The sequence below is a fragment of the Bufo gargarizans genome, chromosome 1 (assembly GCF_014858855.1).
Source record: "Bufo gargarizans isolate SCDJY-AF-19 chromosome 1, ASM1485885v1, whole genome shotgun sequence".
NCBI classification, from domain to species: Eukaryota; Metazoa; Chordata; class Amphibia; order Anura; family Bufonidae; genus Bufo; species Bufo gargarizans.
The window spans coordinates 132,462,266-132,478,770 of NC_058080.1; the positions used below are offsets into that span (position 1 = coordinate 132,462,266).

General features: G+C 45.0%; 1 protein-coding gene across 1 annotated transcript in view; it reads right to left on the bottom strand.

Annotated features, from left to right (window-relative positions):
• Nucleotides 1-16,505, bottom strand: part of BEND4 (BEN domain containing 4) — a 133,040-nt gene that overhangs the window by 50,666 nt on the left and 65,869 nt on the right. The window contains exon 2 of the mRNA XM_044292289.1: nt 8,213-8,779. Coding sequence (XP_044148224.1) covers nt 8,213-8,779 — 567 coding nt within the window. The remainder of the gene's footprint in view (nt 1-8,212; nt 8,780-16,505) is intronic.

Consider the following 16,505-nt stretch of genomic DNA (forward strand, 5'->3'; position numbering starts at 1 on the left):
ATCCATACCGGTCACCCAGCGCCTAAATACTAGGCCTCAAATTTATATCCCGCTAAATCTCTCGTTACCGCTGTCCTGTTGTAGCTGGGAAAGTTATTTAGTGTCCGTCAAAGCACATTTTTTGTTCTGGGTTGAAGTACAATTCCCAATTTAGCAATTTCATAATTTAGTGGTTTCTGCTATATCAGAGCTATTTGAAATCTATCCCTAAAAGGGTATATAATATTCAAGGTGCACATTGGGTCATTCAGAATAACTTCACACACACCCGCTACTGTGTATTTTCAAGTCTAATTCTGTCACTAAACCCATACCTGTCACCCAGCGCCTAAATACTAGGCCTCAAATTTATATCCTGCTAAATCTCTCGTTACCGCTGTCCTGTTGTAGCTGGGAAAGTTATTTAGTGTCCGTCAAAGCACATTTTTTGTTCTGGGTTGAAGTACAATTCCCAATTTAGCAATTTCATAATTTAGTGGTTTCTGCTATATCAGAGCTATTTGAAATCTATCCCTAAAAGGGTATATAATATTCAAGGTGCACATTGGGTCATTCAGAATAACTTCACACACACCCGCTACTGTGTATTTTCAAGTCTAATTCTGTCACTAAACCCATACCTGTCACCCAGCGCCTAAATACTAGGCCTCAAATTTATATCCTGCTAAATCTCTCGTTACCGCTGTCCTGTTGTAGCTGGGAAAGTTATTTAGTGTCCGTCAAAGCACATTTTTTGTTCTGGGTTGAAATACAATTCCCAATTTAGCAATTTCATAATTTAGTGGTTTCTGCTATATCAGAGCTATTTGAAATCTATCCCTAAAAGGGTAGATCATATTGAAGGTGCACATAGGGTCATTCAGAATAACTTCACACACACCCGCTACTGTGTATTTCCAAGTCTAATTCTGTCACTAAACCCATACCTGTCACCCAGCGCCTAAATACTAGGCCTCAAATTTATATCCCGCTAAATCTCTCGTTACCGCTGTCCTGTTGTAGCTGGGAAAGTTATTTAGTGTCCGTCAAAGCACATTTTTTGTTCTGGGTTGAAGTACAATTCCCAATTTAGCAATTTCATAATTTAGTGGTTTCTGCTATATCAGAGCTATTTGAAATCTATCCCTAAAAGGGTATATAATATTCAAGGTGCACATTGGGTCATTCAGAATAACTTCACACACACCCGCTACTGTGTATTTCCAAGTCTAATTCTGTCACTAAACCCATACCTGTCACCCAGCGCCTAAATACTAGGCCTCAAATTTATATCCTGCTAAATCTCTCGTTACCGCTGTACTGTTGTTGCTTGGAAAGATATTTAGTGTCCGTCAAAGCACATTTTTTGTTCTGGGTTGAAGTACAATTCCCAATTTAGCAATTTCATAATTTAGTGGTTTCTGCTATATCAGAGCTATTTGAAATCTATCCCTAAAAGGGTATATAATATTCAAGGTGCACATTGGGTCATTCAGAATAACTTCACACACACCCGCTACTGTGTATTTTCAAGTCTAATTCTGTCACTAAACCCATACCTGTCACCCAGCGCCTAAATACTAGGCCTCAAATTTATATCCTGCTAAATCTCTCGTTACCGCTGTCCTGTTGTAGCTGGGAAAGTTATTTAGTGTCCGTCAAAGCACATTTTTTCTTCTGGGTTGAAATACAATTCCCAATTTAGCAATTTCATAATTTAGTGGTTTCTGCTATATCAGAGCTATTTGAAATCTATCCCTAAAAGGGTAGATCATATTGAAGGTGCACATAGGGTCATTCAGAATAACTTCACACACACCCGCTACTGTGTATTTCCAAGTCTAATTCTGTCACTAAACCCATACCTGTCACCCAGCGCCTAAATACTAGGCCTCAAATTTATATCCCGCTAAATCTCTCGTTACCGCTGTCCTGTTGTAGCTGGGAAAGTTATTTAGTGTCCGTCAAAGCACATTTTTTGTTCTGGGTTGAAGTACAATTCCCAATTTAGCAATTTCATAATTTAGTCGTTTCTGCTATATCAGAGCTATTTGAAATCTATCCCTAAAAGGGTAGATCATATTGAAGGTGCACATAGGGTCATTCAGAATAACTTCACACACACGCTTCTGTGCATTTCCAAGTCTAATTCTGTCACTAAATCCATACCGGTCACCCAGCGCCTAAATACTAGGCCTCAAATTTATATCCCGCTGAATTTGAATACAATACATTGGGCCAAATAATATATTTGTTGTTGTGGTGAACCATAACAATGAGAAAAACATCTAGTAAGGGACGCGGACGTGGACATGGTCGTGGTGGTGTTAGTGGACCCTCTGGTGCTGGGAGAGGACGTGGCCGTTCTGCCACATCCACACGTCCTAGTGTACCAACTACCTCAGGTCCCAGTAGCCGCCAGAATTTACAGCGATATATGGTGGGGCCCAATGCCGTTCTAAGGATGGTAAGGCCTGAGCAGGTACAGGCATTAGTCAATTGGGTGGCCGACAGTGGATCCAGCACGTTCACATTATCTCCCACCCAGTCTTCTGCAGAAAGCGCACAGATGGCGCCTGAAAACCAACCCCATCAGTCTGTCACATCACCCCCATGCATACCAGGGAAACTGTCTCAGCCTCAAGTTATGCAGCAGTCTCTTATGCTGTTTGAAGACTCCGCTGGCAGGGTTTCCCAAGGGCATCCACCTAGCCCTTCCCCAGCGGTGAAAGACATAGAATGCACTGACGCACAACCACTTATGTTTCCTGATGATGAGGACATGGGAATACCACCTCAGCATGTCTCTGATGATGACGAAACACAGGTGCCAACTGCTGCGTCTTTCTGCAGTGTGCAGACTGAACAGGAGGTCAGGGATCAAGACTGGGTGGAAGACGATGCAGGGGACGATGAGGTCCTAGACCCCACATGGAATGAAGGTCGTGCCACTGACTTTCACAGTTCGGAGGAAGAGGCAGTGGTGAGACCGAGCCAACAGCGTAGCAAAAGAGGGAGCAGTGGGCAAAAGCAGAACACCCGCCGCCAAGAGACTCCGCCTGCTACTGACCGCCGCCATCTGGGACCGAGCACCCCAAAGGCAGCTTCAAGGAGTTCCCTGGCATGGCACTTCTTCAAACAATGTGCTGACGACAAGACCCGAGTGGTTTGCACGCTGTGCCATCAGAGCCTGAAGCGAGGCATTAACGTTCTGAACCTGAGCACAACCTGCATGACCAGGCACCTGCATGCAAAGCATGAACTGCAGTGGAGTAAACACCTTAAAACCAAGGAAGTCACTCAGGCTCCCCCTGCTACCTCTTCTGCTGCTGCCGCCTCGGCCTATTCTGCTGCTGCCGCCTCGGCCTCTTCCTCCGCCTCTGGAGGAACGTTGGCACCTGCCGCCCAGCAAACAGGGGATGTACCACCAACACCACCACCACCACCTCCGTCACCAAGCGTCTCAACCATGTCACACGCCAGCGTTCAGCTCTCCATCTCACAAACATTTGATAGAAAGCGTAAATTCCCACCTAGCCACCCTCGATCCCTGGCCCTGAATGCCAGCATTTCTAAACTACTGGCCTATGAAATGCTGTCATTTAGGCTGGTGGACACAGACAGCTTCAAACAGCTCATGTCGCTTGCTGTCCCACAGTATGTTGTTCCCAGCCGGCACTACTTCTCCAAGAGAGCCGTGCCTTCCCTGCACAACCAAGTATCCGATAAAATCAAGTGTGCACTGCGCAACGCCATCTGTGGCAAGGTCCACCTAACCACAGATACGTGGACCAGTAAGCACGGCCAGGGACGCTATATCTCCCTAACTGCACACTGGGTAAATGTAGTGGCAGCTGGGCCCCAGGCGGAGAGCTGTTTGGCGCACGTCCTTCCGCCGCCAAGGATCGCAGGGCAACATTCTTTGCCTCCTGTTGCCACCTCCTCCTTCTCGGCTTCCTCCTCCTCTTCTTCCACCTGCTCATCCAGTCAGCCACACACCTTCACCACCAACTTCAGCACAGCCCGGGGTAAACGTCAGCAGGCCATTCTGAAACTCATATGTTTGGGGGACAGGCCCCACACCGCACAGGAGTTGTGGCGGGGTATAGAACAACAGACCGACGAGTGGTTGCTGCCGGTGAGCCTCAAGCCCGGCCTGGTGGTGTGTGATAATGGGCGAAATCTCGTTGCAGCTCTGGGACTAGCCAATTTGACGCACATCCCTTGCTTGGCGCATGTGCTGAATTTGGTGGTGCAGAAGTTCATTCACAACTACCCCGACATGTCAGAGCTGCTGCATAAAGTGCGGGCCGTCTGTTCGCGCTTCCGGCGTTCACATCCTGCTGCTGCTCGCCTGTCTGCGCTACAGCGTAACTTCGGCCTTCCCGCTCACCGCCTCATATGCGACGTGCCCACCAGGTGGAACTCCACCTTGCACATGCTGGACAGACTGTGCGAGCAGCAGCAGGCCATAGTGGAGTTTCAGCTGCAGCACGCACGGGTCAGTCGCACTACAGAACAGCACCACTTCACCACCAATGACTGGGCCTCCATGCGAGACCTGTGTGCCCTGTTGCGCTGTTTCGAGTACTCCACCAACATGGCCAGTGGCGATGACACCGTTATCAGCGTTACAATACCACTTCTATGTCTCCTTGAGAAAACACTTAGGGCGATGATGGAAGAGGAGGTGGCCCAGGAGGAGGAGGAGGAGGAGGAGGAAGAGGGGTCATTTTTAGCACTTTCAGGCCAGTCTCTTCGAAGTGACTCAGAGGGAGGTTTTTGGCAACAGCAGAGGCCAGGTACAAATGTGGCCAGCCAGGGCCCACTACTGGAGGACGAGGAGGACGAGGATGAGGAGGAGGTGGAGGAGGATGAGGATGAAGCATGGTCACAGCGGGGTGGCACCCAACGCAGCTCGGGTCCATCACTGGTGCGTGGCTGGGGGGAAAGGCAGGACGATGACGATACGCCTCCCACAGAGGACAGCTTGTCCTTACCCCTGGGCAGCCTGGCACACATGAGCGACTACATGCTGCAGTGCCTGCGCAACGACAGCAGAGTTGCCCACATTTTAACCTGTGCGGACTACTGGGTTGCCACCCTGCTGGATCCACGCTACAAAGACAATGTGCCCACCTTACTTCCTGCACTGGAGCGTGATAGGAAGATGCGCGAGTACAAGCGCACGTTGGTAGACGCGCTACTGAGAGCATTCCCAAATGTCACAGGGGAACAAGTGGAAGCCCAAGGCCAAGGCAGAGGAGGAGCAAGAGGTCGCCAAGGCAGCTGTGTCACGGCCAGCTCCTCTGAGGGCAGGGTTAGCATGGCAGAGATGTGGAAAACTTTTGTCAACACGCCACAGCTAACTGCACCACCACCTGATACGCAACGTGTTAGCAGGAGGCAACATTTCACTAACATGGTGGAACAGTACGTGTGCACACCCCTCCACGTACTGACTGATGGTTCGGCCCCATTCAACTTCTGGGTCTCTAAATTGTCCACGTGGCCAGAGCTAGCCTTTTATGCCTTGGAGGTGCTGGCCTGCCCGGCAGCCAGCGTTTTGTCTGAACGTGTATTCAGCACGGCAGGGGGCGTCATTACAGACAAACGCAGCCGCCTGTCTACAGCCAATGTGGACAAGCTGACGTTCATAAAAATGAACCAGGCATGGATCCCACAGGACCTGTCCGTCCCTTGTCCAGATTAGACATTAACTACCTCCCCATAACCATATATTATTGGACTCCAGGGCACTTCCTCATTCAATCCTATTTTTATTTTCATTTTACCATTATATTGCAAGGCTACCCAAAGTTGAATGAACCTCTCCTCTGCCTGTGTGCTAGGCCTAAATATATGCCAATGGATTGTTGCAGTGGTGGCTGACGTGAAGCCTCATTCTCTGCTATGACATGCAGACTGATTCTCTGGTGACATGAAGCCAGATTGTCTGTTACGGGACCTCTCTCCTCTGCCTGGGTGCTGGGCCTGAATTTATGACAATGGACTGTTGCAGTGGTGGGTGACGTGAAGCCTGATTCTCTGCTATGACATGCAGACTGATTCTCTGGTGACATGAAGCCAGATCCTCTGTTACGGGACCTCTCTCCTCTGCCTGGGTGCTGGGCCTAAATATCTGACAATGGACTGTTGCATTGGTGGCTGACGTGAAGCCTGATTCTCTGCTATGACATGCAGACTAATTCTCTGCTGACATGAAGCCAGATTGTCTGTTACGGGACCTCTCTCCTCTGCCTGGGTGCTGGGCCTAAATTTATGAAAATGGACTGTTGCAGTGGTGGGTGACGTGAAGCCTGATTCTCTGCTATGACATGAAGACTGATTCTCTCCTGACATGAAGCCAGATTGTCTGTTACGGGACCTCTCTCCTCTGCCTGGGTGCTGGGCCTAAATTTATGAAAATGGACTGTTACAGTGGTGGGTGACGTGAAGCCTGATTCTCTGCTATGATATGAAGACTGATTCTCTGCTGACATGAAGCCAGATTGTCTGTTACGGGACCTCTCTCCTCTGCCTGGGTGCTGGGCCTAAATTTATGAAAATGGACTCTTACAGTGGTGGGTGACGTGAAGCCTGATTCTCTGCTATGACATGAAGACTGATTCTCTGCTGACATGAAGCCAGATCCTCTGTTACGGGACCTCTCTCCTCTGCCTGGGTGCTGGGCCTAAATATCTGACAATGGACTGTTGCATTGGTGGCTGACGTGAAGCCTGATTCTCTGCTATGATATGAAGACTGATTCTCTGCTGACATGAAGCCAGATTGTCTGTTACGGGACCTCTCTCCTCTGCCTGTGTGCTAGGCCTAAATATATGCCAATGGATTGTTGCAGTGGTGGCTGACGTGAAGCCTGATTCTCTGCTATGACATGCAGACTGATTCTCTGGTGACATGAAGCCAGATCCTCTGTTACGGGACCTCTCTCCTCTGCCTGGGTGCTGGGCCTAAATTTATGAAAATGGACTGTTGCAGTGGTGGGTGACGTGAAGCCTCATTCTCTGCTATGACATGCAGACTGATTCTCTGCTGACATGAAGCCAGATTGTCTGTTACGGGACCTCTCTCCTCTGCCTGGGTGCTGGGCCTGAATTTATGACAATGGACTGTTGCAGTGGTGGCTGACGTGAAGCCTGATTCTCTGCTATGATATGAAGACTGATTCTCTGCTGACATGAAGCCAGATTGTCTGTTACGGGACCTCTCTCCTCTGCCTGGGTGCCGGGGCCTAAATATCTGAGAATGGACTGTTCCAGTGGTGGGTAACGGGAAGCCAGATTCTCTGCTATGATATGAAGACTGATTCTCTGCTGACATGAAGCCAGATTGTCTGTTACGGGACCTCTCTCCTCTGCCTGGGTGCTGGGCCTAAATTTATGAAAATGGACTATTACAGTGGTGGGTGACGTGAAGCCTGATTCTCTGCTATGACATGAAGACTGATTCTCTGCTGACATGAAGCCAGATTGTCTGTTACGGGACCTCTCTCCTCTGCCTGGGTGCCGGGGCCTAAATATCTGAGAATGGACTGTTCCAGTGGTGGGTGACGGGAAGCCAGATTCTCTGCTATGGAACCTCTCTCCAATTGATTTTGGTTAATTTTTATTTATTTAATTTTTATTTTAATTAATTTCCCTATCCACATTTGTTTGCAGGGGATTTACCTACATGTTGCTGCCTTTTGCAGCCCTCTAGCCCTTTCCTGGGCTGTTTTACAGCCGTTTTAGTGCCGAAAAGTTCGGGTCCCCATTGACTTCAATGGGGTTCGGGTTCGGGACGAAGTTCGGATCGGGTTCGGATCCCGAACCCGAACATTTCCGGGATGTTCGGCCGAACTTCTCGAACCCGAACATCCAGGTGTTCGCTCAACTCTAATGGAGAACACCTTACATGCATTTATGAGGGATATTTTTCAATGAATGTACTCTAAGACAGTGTTTCCCAACCAGTGTGCCTCCAGCTGTTGCAAAACTACAACTCCCAGCATGCCTGGACAGCCTTTGGCTGTGCAGGCATGCTGGGAGTTGTAGTTTTGCAACAGCTGGAGGCACACTGGTTGGGAAACACTGCTCTAAGACACAACAAGCTATCACCAGACTCTTATGTGACATTAGATGACTTCGAGCAATACCTTAATACTGGACAACTCTTCTACCCTGAAGGATAACATCATAATAACAAACATACAATGAAAGTTGTAGAATACCTGGTATACTTTCTAATTTCCTTCTCAGCTCCTCATTCTCTTGCTGTAAACAGATGACTTCTTGTTCTAGCTCCTGACACCTTGGACAGTAACCTTCTTCTTCATCATCTTCTTCCTCTTCTGGAAGTGTTGAGGAAGATGGGTGGCCATGTGATTCAGAGGTTGCAGGAGATGCCCATCCACTCATTGTGTGCACTGGAGAAGACGAAAGAACATCCATGTCTGTCAAGTGACCATAATCACTTGAAGATGAGGTATTACGAGCAGGAAAGCTGCCAGCCAATAGGTAGTTTTGAAGTGAATCTGTGAAGACCCTCAAAAATGCTGAGGTCTGTTGCTTTTTTTGAATGTACTGCATTTCTACATCTGGTTTGTCTGTCGACTGGCTGTGAAAGGCTTTACTAAACTGGCATTGCTCTGACCTCTCACTGTAACCATTATTTTCCTGTTTCACACATGACACCAGAGACTGGGAAGGCTTCGAGTCCAAAAGTTTCCCCCCACAGTTCAACAGGCTCAGTACTCTGCTACACTGCTGGGCAAAGGCATCAAGAATCATTCGGCTCTCTGCAAAAACAGAACAAACATGGTAACAAAAACGGTACGAAAGCATCATGGAAAAAAAGAGACTGCATGGTTCTATTCCCTCATTACAAGAACAGAATTAACTGTTGTTCAGTCTGACAAGAAGCACAAGCTTTCACTGCGATGTAAAGGTAATTGCTTATGCTCTTATTGTTTTGCATAATTAACAATGACATGTATTACCAGCAAGAAAATCTACTAAATGCACCACATCTTAACAGTTTTCTTCAAGAAACCTTAATTGAGTTCTTTTAACTTAATAAACAGTATATTTTTTTAAAAAGTAAATGCGATTTTTTTAATACAAAAGACCAATAATAATACTCTGCGTGAGAAAGAACAGAAAAGCTTAAATATAATATTTCCATTATCAAGGTCACATCCTAAGTAAACCTAGCCTTAAAGACCCAGACACTGGTTCTTAAGTGCTCCTTCGATGACTCCTTGTACTTCGGTCACCTCCTGCTGACAATATCATATAGATGCCATTTGTGTCTAAATAAAGGTGATGTCAAAGGCTCTCAAGGTTCTTGAACAACCACTTCAGGTAAATTTCCTTTAGATGTTGTTCAATTTATGTATGAAGTACATAGTAGTCTCAATTACTAGATGTGCTCACAGCCTATATACCCAAGAGTCAATAATCTCCACTTAGGGGAGTGATCATGGCCTTTGGGTACTTTGGTGTCATTTGTTTGAAGTCCCCAGTATCCGAACTTGAAACACCTAGTTCTCCAGTTTGTCTATTACAATTTAAATGGTTTTTCAATATTTTATAACTATCCTCTGGATAGGTCATCAGTATCCGATCAGTAGGGACCCCCGCCAAACAGCTGTTTGAGAAGGCACTGGCGCTCCTGTGAGTGTTGTTGGCTTCTCGCACCTTACTAACTACAGTGCTGTATATTATATAGTGGCTGTGCTCGGTATTGCACTTAGCTCCACTCACTTCTAAGGAGCTTAGATGCACATAGGCCATGTGACCGATAAACATGTTGTTTCTATGAGGAGGTAAGTTCTAGACTTGACAGCGGCGAATCAATGGATGTCATGTATCTGGACTTCTCCAAAGCATTTGACACTGTACCACATAAAAGGTTAGTATATAAAATGAGAATGCTCGGACTGGGAGAAAACGTCTGTATGTGGGTAAGTAACTGGCTCAGTGATAGAAAGCAGAGGGTGGTTATTAGTGGTACACGCTCAGATTGGGTCACTGTCACTAGTGGGGTACCTCAGGGGTCAGTATTGGGCCCTATTCTCTTCAATATATTTATTAATGATCTTGTAGAAGGCTTGCATAGTAAAATATCAATTTTCGCAGATGACACTAAACTGTGTAAAGTAATTAACACTGAAGAGGACAGTATACTACTACAGAGGGATCTGGATAGACTGGAGGCTTGGGCAGATAAGTGGCAGATGAGGTTTAACACTGACAAATGTAAAGTTATGCACATGGGAAGGAATAATGCAAGTCACTCGTACTTATTAAATGGTAAAACACTCGGTAACACTGACATGGAAAAAGATCTAGGAATTTTAATAAACAGCAAACTAAGCTGCAAAAAACAGTGTCAGGCAGCTGCTGCCAAGGCCAATAGGATAATGGGTTGCATCAAAAGGGAATAGATGCCCGTGATGAGAACATAGTCCTACCACTTTACAAATCATTAGTCAGACCACACATGGAGTACTGTGTACAGTTCTGGGCTCCAGTGAACAAAGCAGACATAGCAGAGCTGGAGAGGGTCCAGAGGAGGGCAACTAAAGTAATAACTGGAATGGGGCGTCTACAGTACCCTGAAAGATTATCAAAATTACGGTTATTCACTTTAAAAAAAAGACGACTGAGGGGAGATCTAATTAATATGTATAAATATATCAGGGGTCAGTACAGAGATCTCTCCCATCATCTATTTATTCCCAGGACTGTGACTGTAACGAGGGGACATCCTCTGCGTCTGGAGGAAAGAAGGTTTGTACACAAACATAGAAGAGGATTCTTTACGGTAAGAGCAGTGAGACTGTGGAACTCTCTGCCTGAGGAGGTGGTGATGGTGAGTACAATAAAGGAATTCAAGAGGGGCCTGGATGAATTTCTGGAGTGTAATAATATTACAGGCTATAGCTACTAGAGAGGGGTCACTGATCCAGGGATTTATTCTGATTGCATGATTGGAGTCGGGAAGGAATTTTTTTCCCCTTAAGTGAGGAAAATTGGCTTCTACCTCACAGGGGTTTTTTGCCTTCCTCTGGATCAACTTGCAGGATGACAGGCCGAACTGGATGGACAAATGTCTTTTTTCGGCCTTATATACTATGTTACTATGTTACTTGGCCTAGGAAAAGCTAAGGCCACGGCGCTACTGAGAGCATCACTGACTTCTCGAATAGCTGATCGTAGTCCCGGGTGTCGGAACCCCACCAATCATATACTGATGACATATCTAGGGGATAGATCATCAGTTATAAAGCTTTGGAAAACCCCTTTAAAGTTCCCTTTTGGTTGATCATATTTGCCCTGGTTCTGATTGGCTCATTTTCCCCATTGTCATATCTCATTAAGTTGCCCTAGATTTATAGATATACTGTATATAGACAGACAGATGGATAATAGAGATAGATAGATAGATAATACATAGATAATAGATAGAAAAATATTAGATAGATAGATATTAGATAGATAGGTAGTGTAATGAGGGGCCGGTGACGCGTGCTTCCTTTGCAGCGCTGCCGACGCCCTGCGCAAGGAGAGGGTCAAGAACGCAGCCTGCGTCCTCGTCTCCATAGCAGCGGGCGAGCAGCAAGTGTAGAAATTCTAGTTGTGCCAAAATTGCATCAATTTGTGGCACTTTTAGACAGATTTTTGGCACATGCACATTAGTACCGTAAGTTTGGGCCTATGTATTTCAAAGAATTGTAGAAGCAATCGAACAATTGCTGCTTATGTTGCTTCCAGATTAATAAAGTTTTGTGTAAAAAAATAAAAGTTCCCCCCCCCCCAAAAATGAAAAAAGTTTATATTTTCACTATTTAAAGCCTCATGCACACGTCCGTGGAACACGGACCGTGAGATACCGTCCTGGATTCCTGCTGAGTGCAGGAGTGCACGACGTCATTGCTTGCCATGACGCCGTGCGCTTGATGCCGCCGCCGCTGCGGAGTGCAGGAGTGCATGGCGTCATTGCTTGCCATGACGCCGCGCGCTTGATGCCGCCGCTGCGGCACAAAGCACACGGCGTCATAGCAACCAATGACGCCGTGCACTCCTGCTCTCAGCAGGAATCCAGGCCGGTAACTCACAGTGTTCCATGGACGTGTGCATTAAGCTTAATAAAAATAAAATAAAAGTTTACCATTAAAAAAATCTAAAAAACATATTGCGTGCTTTCACAATAATCATGACTCAAAGAATAAAGTTAACATATTATTTTTATTACCTGGGGAAAAAAATTAAGAAAAGAAAAAAAACATTCTAAAGATGTAATCAATAAAATATATATGTACCCCCAAATACTACCAATAAAAACAACCTGTGACATGTAACATAAATAGATTTTAAAAAACTATTTTGCTATGCAAAAGTACTAAGGCTACTTTCACACTAGCGTTGTTTAAATCCGGCGTTCAATTCCGACACCGGAACTGCCCGCCGGATCCGGAAAAATGTGTGAAAACGGATTACATTTGAATTCTGATCAGGGTTTTGATCACAATGAAAAAATGCATTGGAAAAAACGGATCCGCCATTTATGGACTTTAACTTTTTTTTCACATTTTTCGGCTTCAACATGCAAAAGCCGTATCCGGTTTGACTGAACACACGGCGCCGGCGTTAATGCAAGTTAATGGGAAAAAGATCGGATCCGGCGTTCAGTTAAAGTGTTCAGGATTTTGGGCCGGAGGTAAAAATACAACATGCTACGGTTTTCTGAAAAGCCTGATCAGTCAGAACTGAAGACATCCTGATGCATCCTGAACGGATTTCTCTCCATTTAGAATGCATGGGGATAAAACTGATCAATTATTTTCCGGTATTGAGCCCCTAGGACAGAACTCAGCGCCGAAAAAGAAAAACGCAAGTGTGAAAGTTCCCTTACACGTCAAAAAATTGCTGCACTCATAACAAACTAATAAAGTTAACTTTTTATTTTTAAATTACCATAAACAGTGAAGAAAAAAACAAAAACACAAAGAATACTGGCAAACTTGTGTCTTTTTTCTTTTTACATTCCACTAAAAAAAATCATGTTAATCAATAAATTACATGTAGCTCAAAATTGTACCATTAAAAAATATAACTCGTCTCACCAAAAAAAAAAAAAAAATGCCCTTATACAGGTATATAAATGGAAAAAAAAAAATAAAATGTTATGGCTAATTAAATGCGACAAATTAAAATAAATGCTTGGTCTCTAACATCCAAGAGACATGCGGTATTAAGGGGTTAATACAGTCATATTAATGACTGTAATTGTCCTTTAAAAATGCCCTTATTCATGTTCACACCCAAAGGGCTCCCCATACATAGACCCCCAGTCATATATACAGCTTCTATAGGCGGCTTTGCGCATATATTTATCTGACAGTGGTCTTTACATGTAAGAACATTTGTATGTAAATCTGTCAGATGTGACGTAAAGAAGTACTTGCTTTCCTTCGCACTGGGATTTCTTTGTACAATATGCTGTACATTGACTCAAGATTTGTCTTTCATATTTCTACCAGCAGAAATTTTCATAAGCATAAATTGCATTTAGAGGTCTGGCGATATAAGTCATGGACCACGTGTAATGCTCAAAAAATCCATTCTTACGCTTCTGCTCTATGATGTTCACAAGTATTACATTTATATTAGGGCCGTCCACTTCACTAATGCAGAGCTCAGTACACAGCATCACTCCCTGTATTACCGCATTTAGTGCAACCAGTTAACCCTCATCTACTAATAACATGAAGAGTTTTAATGTATTTGATATTGGTATTTAATATAAGAAGTCGAACACAAAGTATTAATGTAGTATTAGTTCTGTAGTCTACTAAAGGGAACCTGTCTCCATGAAAATGCAGTGCAATCTGCAGGCAGCCTGTTATAGAGCAGGAGGAGCTGAGCAGATTGATGTATAGATTTATGGGAAAAGATTCAGTAAAATGTGTATTTTATTCATGTAAATTTCTGTTTATTCTGGGCTCTGAAGTCCAGGAGTCGGTCCTATCAGTGACTGACAGCCTGCCCTCTATGACTGTGTATACACAGATAGCTGTCAATCACTGATAGGACCGCCTCCTGGACTTCAATCAGTGACTGACATCCTGCCCTCTATGACTGTATACACAGATAGCTGTCAATCACTGATAGGACCGTCTCCTGGACTTCAATCAGTGACTGACAGCCTGCCCTCTATGACTGTGTATACACAGATAGCTGTCAATCACTGATAGGACCGCCTCCTGGACTTCAATCAGTGACTGACATCCTGCCCTCTATGACTGTATACACAGATAGCTGTCAATCACTGATAGGACCGCCTCCTAGAGCCTTCCTTCTATGACTGTGTATACACAGATAGCTCTCAATCACTGATAGGACCGCCTCCTGGACTTCAAAACTCGGAACCCAAATTAGTCAAAATGACATACGTCGCCGAATACTGTAGATCTGGCACAATTTCCTAGGTCTGTCAGACACATTTCTCTTCCTTACACCATCAGTACTAACTTGTGCCAAACGTTAATAAGATTTGCTGCATTTTACAGCTCCACTTATTTACTCCCTCTTTTTCAAGACAGTTTTTTAAACAATGGAAAAACAGGTCAATAAAATTGTAAAATGCCACACCCTTCATTCTCTCTTGTCTTTTGTGCCATAAATCTCATCCATATTGTGCGTTGCTTTCATCACTACCAAAAAAATAGTACCAAAAATGATAAAAATGCTGAATCAGGGAGACCCACATGTCATAGCATAGGTCTGTAAACAGCAGATGTTGATGGTTTCTAAGTAGCAAGACTTATCTACTGATGATGACCTATAGTATCTTCTGGATATGTTGGGGTCCGACACCCGAGACCCCCGCTGATCAGCTGCTTGAGAAGGCATTGGCACTCACAGTGCTCACCAGGCACAGTGCCGTACATAGTAAAGTGGTTGTGCTCGGTGTCGCGCTCAGCACCATTCACTTAATGGGGCTGAGCTGCACCTAGGCCAGTAATGGCGAACCTTTTACAGACCGAGTGCCCAAACGGCAACATAAACCCATTTATTTATCGCAAATTGCCAACACAGCATCGCAAATTGTCCAACATAGAATATCTTCCATGTACTTTATCATTTATCTACAATAGCCTGCCTACATTCAGTGCGCTGCCTACGCTGTTCATAGTGCGCCTGCGCTGATGAATGGCAGGAAAAATCTAAGGCATATTGGTACACCATAGACTTTTTCCAGGGTGTGGGTGCCCACAGAGAGGGCTCTGAGTGCCGCCTCTGGCACCCGTGCCATAGGTTCGCCTTCACTGACCTAGGCCCTGTGACCGATGAACGCGACGTCACACGGCCTAGACAAAGCTGCAAGAAGACTGCAACGCTACTGCGAGCATCAGTGCCTTCTCAGATAGCTGATCGGTGGGGGTCCCGGGTGTTGAACCTCCACCGATCAGATACTGATGACCTATGTTATGAAAAAGACAAGGTCACATAAATTGATATTCACCAAAAATAACCCGAAAGGAGATATAGAATATAGCTTCTTCATTCTATAGTATAAAATTAAAGTTTATGGTATAAAAAAACAGAAATATAAAAGTAGAATAACATTAATAGGGTTTTCCGAGATTTAAATACGGATGACCTATTCTCTGGATAGGCACCGGTGCTCCTGTGAGAGCCGCACCCTTCTCCGTGCTCACAAAGCACAGCGCCGTATATTGTATAGTGGCTGTGCTTGGTATTGCATTCAGCACCATTCACTTTGCGCCTAGGCCACGTGACCAATAAACGTGTTGTCGGCCTAGAAGTTTGCAGTGCTACTCCGAGCGTCGCTGCTGATCAGCGTAGGTCCCAGGTGTCAGACCCCCACCGATCAGATACCAGAGGACAGGTTACCAGTAGAAAAGTCTCAGAAAACCCCTTTAATATTAAAATCCCTGTCTATATAACCTCTCGAGCAGCACAGGCAGCTCTCACACCTCTCACGACTGGCCTTGTAACAGAACCTATTAGACAAAACATAGCTATCATGGGTTACCTGCAAATAATTAACATGCAGATCATCTCGCTCTTTACGCCGATACTAATTATAAGAGTAATTATTGTCATTGCCAAAGTTAACCAGGGTATCTTTTATACAATATTTCCGCAAGTGACTAAACTAAAGAACAAAGACAACAGTTAATTAGATGTGCAGAACTAGACGATTTAATTTGCATTACACCAAAGTTTTATGTTGCTGAAGCAATTAAGGATCCATTTTGCAGAACATGAAACAGTAAATGGAGCGCACGCTTCTCCCAGCAGCTCCACTAACACCTATACCACTTATACAGTAAAACAGGCTCAGTATATCCACGTTGGGGGTCATTTATTAAGCTGAAATACGCCTATATTAGGCGTATTTCAGGCGCAGATTGCGGTGTAATGGCAGGGGTGGACTGACAACTCTTGGGGCCCCCGGGTAATAGGAGATTATGTGGCCCCTGTGTCCCC